At 38.4% G+C, this 7,875-nt stretch overlaps 1 protein-coding gene across 1 annotated transcript; it reads right to left on the bottom strand.

Annotated features, from left to right (window-relative positions):
* Positions 1 to 1,246: 1,246 nt before the first annotated feature.
* LOC146389559 (ubiquitin carboxyl-terminal hydrolase 37-like) lies at positions 1,247 to 4,696 on the bottom strand. Its single transcript, XM_084911374.1, has 11 exons — positions 4,571 to 4,696; positions 4,391 to 4,447; positions 4,159 to 4,290; positions 3,943 to 4,066; positions 3,706 to 3,857; positions 3,501 to 3,600; positions 3,284 to 3,360; positions 2,998 to 3,106; positions 2,331 to 2,388; positions 2,004 to 2,161; positions 1,247 to 1,917 (listed from the first exon to the last, which is right to left on the bottom strand). Exons 1-11 carry the CDS (start codon positions 4,615 to 4,617, stop codon positions 1,912 to 1,914), a joined length of 1,020 nt encoding a protein of 339 aa, XP_084767500.1. The 5' UTR covers positions 4,618 to 4,696; the 3' UTR covers positions 1,247 to 1,911.
* Positions 4,697 to 7,875: the final 3,179 nt, after the last annotated feature.

Genomic DNA, 7,875 nt, shown 5'->3' with positions numbered 1-7,875 from the left:
ATACCCCATAGTACTGGTGGAAAAGAAATATCGGGGGAAAATGCAAAGAGTAACAGCTGCGGTTAGCTGACGGCCATCATACCCCTTAAATCTGAAAACTGATTGGTCGGGGTTTAGTAGCTCAATAGGACAGTATGTAGGCCTGCACACACCACCAACAGGGACACGTGGCGTTTGGGTTGCCCGTTCCAGCAATTCGCTACACAGAAGATAATGGCATTATGCAACTGGCCCTTTGATCAAATGATGAGAGCTGAGAGTCAAATAGTGCGCCCTGACATAGCACTGACATTTCCACATGTTGTAACGAGTAGGGACAGACCATGTTCAGTGTGTCGAGAGCATAGAGCCGCTGTATCTGTGCGCACCACCATCTTGCATTTTTTGCATGTTTGGATGTGCGCCGATGGTGTGCGTCCAGTGGTGTCGGCTGGTGAACCAGCTGGTCATTCAAAAAGCGCCTTTATGCCCCTCACCATTAATGGAGGTCCCATTTGAGCGCATTGGCATGGACCTCATTTTATCGATGAGAAAAAGAAAGTCTTTAGTTCAGCTGTTGTTAACTGATCTTGACTTTGTTGATTAAACGTTGCAAACCTGCCTTCAGTGTGTCCTGTACATGAGGTCATTTAGTACACCACAGCACGGTGAGTTTTTTGAGCTGATGAAGTTCAGCCAAAACAGGAAAAATGCAGCAGGAGACAGTAACTTGTTAAAATGTTATAAAAGGTACAATTAAAGATTTTCACCCTTTAATTGATCCAAGGATAAATGTCTAATTTGGTCAAAATTTTATAAGCCATTTCTGGAGAGACTGCAGTGGAAATGTTGTCACTTTTGGACTTTGCTACCTGCAGCTAAACATTTGCAGCTAAATCATTTATTTAAAAGCAGAAGCTGCAACTGATCGAGGGAATATTTGTCTGAAAACTTAAACTGAACTCCAAGGGTACCATTGCTCCAGCTTACCATCTTTACCTGAGTGAATCAGTTTGTTGAACAATCTAAATGATTCAGAAACTTCTGTGACATCAACTTAACTAAGGCTCATTACAAATTTCACAAAACACTGCTGAATACTTTTAATATTTTTTTATTAGTTATTTTTGTTTTTGTTGTTATTTTGATTTTAATAAAACAAAAAAAATAAAGAATTAAATAATTTCTTTATTTTTTAATTTAATTTATTTTACAAATAAATTAATAATAATATTAATAATAATAACAACAAATTAGTGATGTCAGCGTTAACGTCATTAGTTAAAATGACGTTAACGCTGACAGCACTAATTTGTTGTTCCCAGAGAGCAAGCCAAACACTGGTCCAGAAAAGGACGATCTCTAGTAGTGGTGCACTACTAGTAGATTTTGTTTTAACCTCCTAGGACCTGGTGTCCACATATGTGGACATAACATTTTGGGTTGTCTAGACCAAAATGCAAAATTTTGCTCTTCAAAAACCTGATATCCACTTATGAGGGAGGACATTACACTGCCACTGTTCAATCGAAATTTAAAATGAACGTCCTCATATGTGGATCTCATTGTTTTGAGAAACAAAAAAAAGATAGTCCGAATCTGATGTCTTTGTTTTTACATCGATCAGGTCCCAATCAACCCAAATGGCACAGAGAAATTAAAAATGCATGCCATGAAAGAGTTCAGGTCTTAGGATGTTAAAAATGTCCCTGCTGATGAGACCAGTGAATGTGGGGCGACGGTGGCAAGAAAAAACTCCCTCCTGGAGGAAGAAATCTTGGGAGGAACCAGGCTCTCTGGGAGGACCCTTCCTCCTGAGGGCAATACTTACCAGTACTTGTCCTCCAGTGTGCGATGGTGGGCTGGGACGACTGCTTTTCCTTCTCAGCATGATGATGACCTTAACTTCCTTCCTTCCTTCCATTTCCTGTTTCAGAACTGAGAATGAAGACAAAACTGGTTAACAAGGTAACAGGACATTTAAAAATTCTCTCACTTCAGGATGAGATGCTGTGTCTTCTTACGTTTCTCTTGTAAAACAGGATGTAGGCCGAGTGCTGCTGTTCCTCACAAGCTGCAGATCCAGTTGTGTGGAGCACCTGTGCGTCATTATAGGTGAGCCAGCGATCTGATGTAGAGTGCTGACTCTCCTCAGGATGGACAGAACTACAGATGTAGTGTCCTGAAATCACATTAAGACAAATGAATCCAACTTCTGGAAGTCAACTGATTCAAGCAAACAGTGATTTTGACTTAGTGCTTCTTAGAACATCAAAAGCTTTTGTGTGTGAGTCCTTCACTGAAAAGTAGCAAGTTTTCATTTTCTGTTTGTAACAAGTCTGTTGTTTTACCTGACTCTGTGCCTCCATAATGACTGATGATGCTGACAAGACTGTAACAGCCACCACCCTGAGAAGGAACAAATCCAAAGAGTGTTAGTTTCATAAAGTCTCACATCAGTGCCATAATTAAGCTGATTTGCTGAGGCTACGTCCACACGAATGCGTTTTCGTTTGAAAACACATCGTTTTCTCTCCGCTTTGACCTCCCGTCCACACTGAGACGGCGTTTTCCTCAAGGAAAAACACAGCATCTTGAAAACGCTCTCGAAAACGCATACATTTGAAAACGGAGCTGTCCCGTCGCAGTGTGGACACTCGAAAACGCAGACTTTCTAAAACGATGACGCATTTTAGTCATGTGATGCAGTCATGTGAGCAATTAAACAAAGATAGCCGAGTGCATTATACAGCAGTTGTTTTGATTGCTCTCAACTTTGACAGCCCTAAAAAAGATTAATATCAGTTTGTACATGCTCCGGATAGCTTTTCTTCAAATTCTGTAATTCTCACTCACTTTTGCGCATGCGCAGGACTGGAACGTAAGCGTTTTCGGCCGTTTCAATGCAGACGCACAACTATTTGAAAATGACTGAAAACGCTAGTGTGGACACGGAGTTTTCAAATCTATCCGGGCTAGTGTGGACGTAGCCTGAGACGTTCTGCGGTCTGTTTTTACCTGATTGGATGGCACCACCAAGTCCCTCTGCAGCCTGACGGGGTCATCCACCTTCTGAATCTTGTAGGTTTGTGTAAAGCCAAACCTCTTCAGATGCAAGATCAGAACTCTGGCAGAAAAGAAAAAAAACACAAACAAGGTAGAAAATAAGAAGAATGAGTGTCAAACACAAACAGAAGATGGGAGAAAACGACTGCTCAAGTATTGTCTCGAAAAACTCTGATATTTGATGCGCCACAGTTTGGAAACCTGGTCAGTCGATCAATTCTGATGTGACCTTACTCACCTTGGCAGTGTATCAAAAGACGACTTCAGTTCTGAGGCCGTCCCTCCACAATCACAGCGAAATTCTATTTCTTGTTCCTGAACAACAGCACAGAGAAAACAGGCTTTATGGTAGAAAGAAATCTCAACATATGCACACACACATACACACAAACACTAACAAAAAAGGTGTGTTAAGATCGCTGACACTACAACTCTATTGGAATTTGTGATCTTACCTTCAAGTATGTCTCTAACATGTTTATAACAGACCCCTCTGGAACCAGGTCAAGAGACAAGCTGGTGAATTCCTCTTGCTGTGATGATTGGTGACCGCAGCTACACATTTCAGGAGTAACGTAGTTAAAGTAAAGATCAGGTAGGTGGAAAAGAGGTATATGAAAATATTGCAACCAGCTCTGCGTTTCTGAAAGACAGGCTTACCTCTTGCATGTCCTCATGTTTTCCATTTTAAAAATGTGATGGTCTTCTACTGGGCAGGTATAACTTTGGCCCAGCAGAGCTGCGTTCCTCTCCAGGTGAGGTGCGAGCCTTTTGACCTCATTGAGGAACAATGTTAGGAATTCATGAGCGTCCTGAAAGAAAAGCAGAGAGATTTAAAACAGTACATCAAAATCAGAAGGTAAAGCAAAAAACGAAATGTCCAAATAGCTGACGCACTTTCTGTGCACTGCCGGTGTATTCAGGAGCTTGATTGCTGAATGCCTTCTTAAAAGCTCTTAGGTGGTGATCTTTAAGGCCATAATCTGTTGACTCATGACAGTCCCTGACATCAATGAGCCTTCTGTAGAAAGGAAAGGGTAAACAGACATTTCTGCTGTTAGATCTCTTTGTTCTTCAGGTTTTTGAAGAAAGTAGAAGGTTGACGTAGCGCACCTTAAGAGCTGAGCTTCTGGATCTGTGCTCCACAAAACCTCCTGACGCCCGATGTCTCTTATGAACTCCTCAATGTTGAGGAGGCTCTGCAGGCAGGAGTTCATGTAGCAGGTGTTTCCGATGTTTGGAAACCTGACACACACGCACAACGTTTACAGTAACAGTGTAAAAGAATTCATTTTCTCCACTTTGACAAAGTGAGCTTTGGTCTTTGTGCACCACGTGTACTCACCCGAAGCAGTCTGTAGTCTCAGTTTGACTTTCTATTATTTTTCCACCGCATGCTACACTGCTCCAAAAAGGTAAAAACACGAACACAAAATTAGGAAAGATGTCAGGATGCTGAGCAGTGTATGTGCATGTATGCATGAGCTTTGAAGTTGAAACATTTTGGAGGACGTCTTTCTCTTACCTGTTAAACACATGCTCCCATCCACTCTCTTGGTCCAGAAGCTCCATAATCCAAGTGTCCCAACTCAGGTCTGCTGGGATCTTTTCCGTGGTGCTTCTTACCTGATATATATATAGGACATAGCTGTGTGCCTCATTGCTCTTAATTGCTCTCATTTAAATGCTTGATGACAGTGACTCTTTCCATAAAACATACCTTCCCGGATTTAAAAAGAGACCAGCGAGACCTTTTTTGTGTCTTCACAGTGTTGCTCTCTGCCTCTGCATCGCTGTCAGTTTGCTGCAGAGGACGAACAAACATAATGTTATTAAAAAAGTAAAGTCACTTAAAATTAACAAGTGCAATTTAAAGAGAATGTGCATTTCATATGTTTTGTGTAAAAGCAAACCGAGGAACAGCAGAAGAAGTGTCTCCATTTTCTCTTCTTTTGACCATTTTCAGGGTTAGCTGGTGTGGCAGCAACAGAAGCATCCGGGATGCTGATGAGGACAAAAGTGTAAATGTTGTGGAAATTTATAAGAAGGAGTACATTTTGCTAATACAGATTGCTAATAAAAAGGAATAACTGTAATGGAATACCAACATGAACAAAATCATGTATTTTATACATTTACACTCTACATTTTCAAACGCTAATCTCTGCATCCATATAAATAATAGACAAGACTAGAAGTAGTAAAAAAGATGCAAATACACAAGGTGGAAGAAAAATGCCAATAAAAGGGAAATAAAAGAGCTCCAACTAAAGCACTGCTATAAATATCTCCAGCAGCATTAAAGAGTGGCGCATTTCTTTACCTCTGATGAGACGTAGAAGGAATTTCCTTCTCTGCCACGTTTTGTTTGTGTAATTTCTGTTTAGAAACAAGAAAACCAACATCAGTAATGGCATAAAACAAACATACCAAGTGGGTCTCTCCATGAAAAGTGTCCAGTTAGAAAATTTGGTATTATTTCATATTATTTATCACTTTAGTGAGCTGTCAGCTCATGAAGCAGATATATAGGAATATCTTTAAATAAAATAAAAACAATTTATTCATGCTTTAAATTGAGTTTTAAAGTTTGTCCTATGAGATACAAAATCCTTCACTTGGTTCTGATCAAAATTCAGTTTTTACAGAAATCATCCATGAAGCTTCAAAAATGCTTATTCACCATAAAAAATATTTAGAGAAACATCCTGCAAGTCTCTTCGAACTTACCTTTCTGTGAAAAAAAAACGTTTAAACATCTTTGAACTTAATTTGAGGACATAGCTGTGTGCTAAATTGCTCTTAATTCTTCTCATTTAACTGTGATGAGTAAATGCTTGATGACAGTGACTCTTTCCATAAAACATACCTTCCAGAATTTAAAAAGAAACCAGCGACACTTTTTTTGTGTCTTCACAGTGTTGCTCTCTGCCTCTGCATCGCTGTCAGTTTGCTGCAGAGGACGAACAAACATAATGTTATTAAAAAAGTAAAGTCACTTAAAATTAACAAGTACAATTTAAAGAGAATGTGCATTTCATATGTTTTGTGTAAAAGCAAACCGAGGAACAGCAGAAGAAGTGTCTCCATTTTCTCTTCTTTTGACCATTTTCAGGGTTAGCTGGTGTGGCAGCAACAGAAGCATCCGGGATGCTGATGAGGACAAAAGTGTAAATGTTGTGGAAATTTATAAGAAGGAGTACATTTTGCTAATACAGATTGCTAATAAAAATGAATAACTGTAATGGAATACCAACATGAACAAAATCATGTATTTTATACATTTACACTCTACATTTTCAAACGCTAATCTCTGCATCCATATAAATAATAGACAAGACTAGAAGTAGTAAAAAAGATGCAAATACACAAGGTGGAAGAAAAATGCCAATAAAAGGGAAATAAAAGAGCTCCAACTAAAGCACTGCTATAAATATCTCCAGCAGCATTAAAGAGTGGCGCATTTCTTTACCTCTGATGAGACGTAGAAGGAATTTCCTTCTCTGCCACGTTTTGTTTGTGTAATTTCTGTTTAGAAACAAGAAAACCAACATCAGTAATGGCATAAAACAAACATACCAAGTGGGTCTCTCCATGAAAAGTGTCCAGTTAGAAAATTTGGTATTATTTCATATTATTTATCACTTTAGTGAGCTGTCAGCTCATGAAGCAGATATATAGGAATATCTTTAAATAAAATAAAAACAATTTATTCATGCTTTAAATTGAGTTTTAAAGTTTGTCCTATGAGATACAAAATCCTTCACTTGGTTCTGATCAAAATTCAGTTTTTACAGAAATCATCCATGAAGCTTCAAAAATGCTTATTCACCATAAAAAATATTTAGAGAAACATCCTGCAAGTCTCTTCGAACTTACCTTTCTGTGAAAAAAAACGTTTAAACATCTTTGAACTTAATTTGAGGACATAGCTGTGTGCTAAATTGCTCTTAATTCTTCTCATTTAACTGTGATGAGTAAATGCTTGATGACAGTGACTCTTTCCATAAAACATACCTTCCAGAATTTAAAAAGAAACCAGCGACACTTTTTTTGTGTCTTCACAGTGTTGCTCTCTGCCTCTGCATCGCTGTCAGTTTGCTGCAGAGGACGAACAAACATACGTTTATTAAAAAAGTAAAGTCACTTTAAATTAACAAGTGCAATTTAAAGAGAATGTGCATTTCATATGTTTTGTGTAAAAGCAAACCGAGGAACAGCAGAGGTGTCTCCATTTTCTCTTCTTCTTTTGAACATTTTCAGCAACAGAAGCATCCGGGATGCTGATGAGGACAAAAGTGTAAATGTTATTTTTCAAAGTGGAAATTTTTAACAAGAAGTACATGCTGGAGATTGCAAATAAAAATGAATAACTGTAATGGAACAAAATCATGTATTTTGTACATTTACACTCTACATTTTCAAACGCTAATCTCTGAATCAATATAAATTATAGACAAGACTAGAAGTAGTAAAAAAGATGTAAATACAAAACACCAATAAAAGGGAAATAAAAGAGCTCCAACTAAAGCACTGCTATAAATATCTCCAGCAGCATTAAAGAGTGGCGCATTTCTTTACCTCTGATGAGACGTAGAAGGAATTTCCTTCTCTGCCACGTTTTGTTTGTGTGATTTCTGTTTAGAAACAAGAAAACCAACATCAGTAATGGCATAAAACAAAGTATATGGTATGAAAATACAAAATCCTTCATTTGGATTCAAAATTCAGTTTTTACAGAAATCATCCAAGAAGCTTCCTTAAAAGTTTCAAAAATGCTTGTTTACCATAAGAAAATATTCAGAGAAATGTGCTGCGAGTCTCTTCAAA

This window comes from Perissodus microlepis, chromosome 3 (assembly GCF_051167445.1).
Source record: "Perissodus microlepis isolate ML-2025 ecotype Zambia chromosome 3, ASM5116744v1, whole genome shotgun sequence".
NCBI classification, from domain to species: Eukaryota; Metazoa; Chordata; class Actinopteri; order Cichliformes; family Cichlidae; genus Perissodus; species Perissodus microlepis.
Note: the sequence above shows the minus strand (reverse complement) of the source record. Positions and strands in the feature narration are given on the sequence as shown.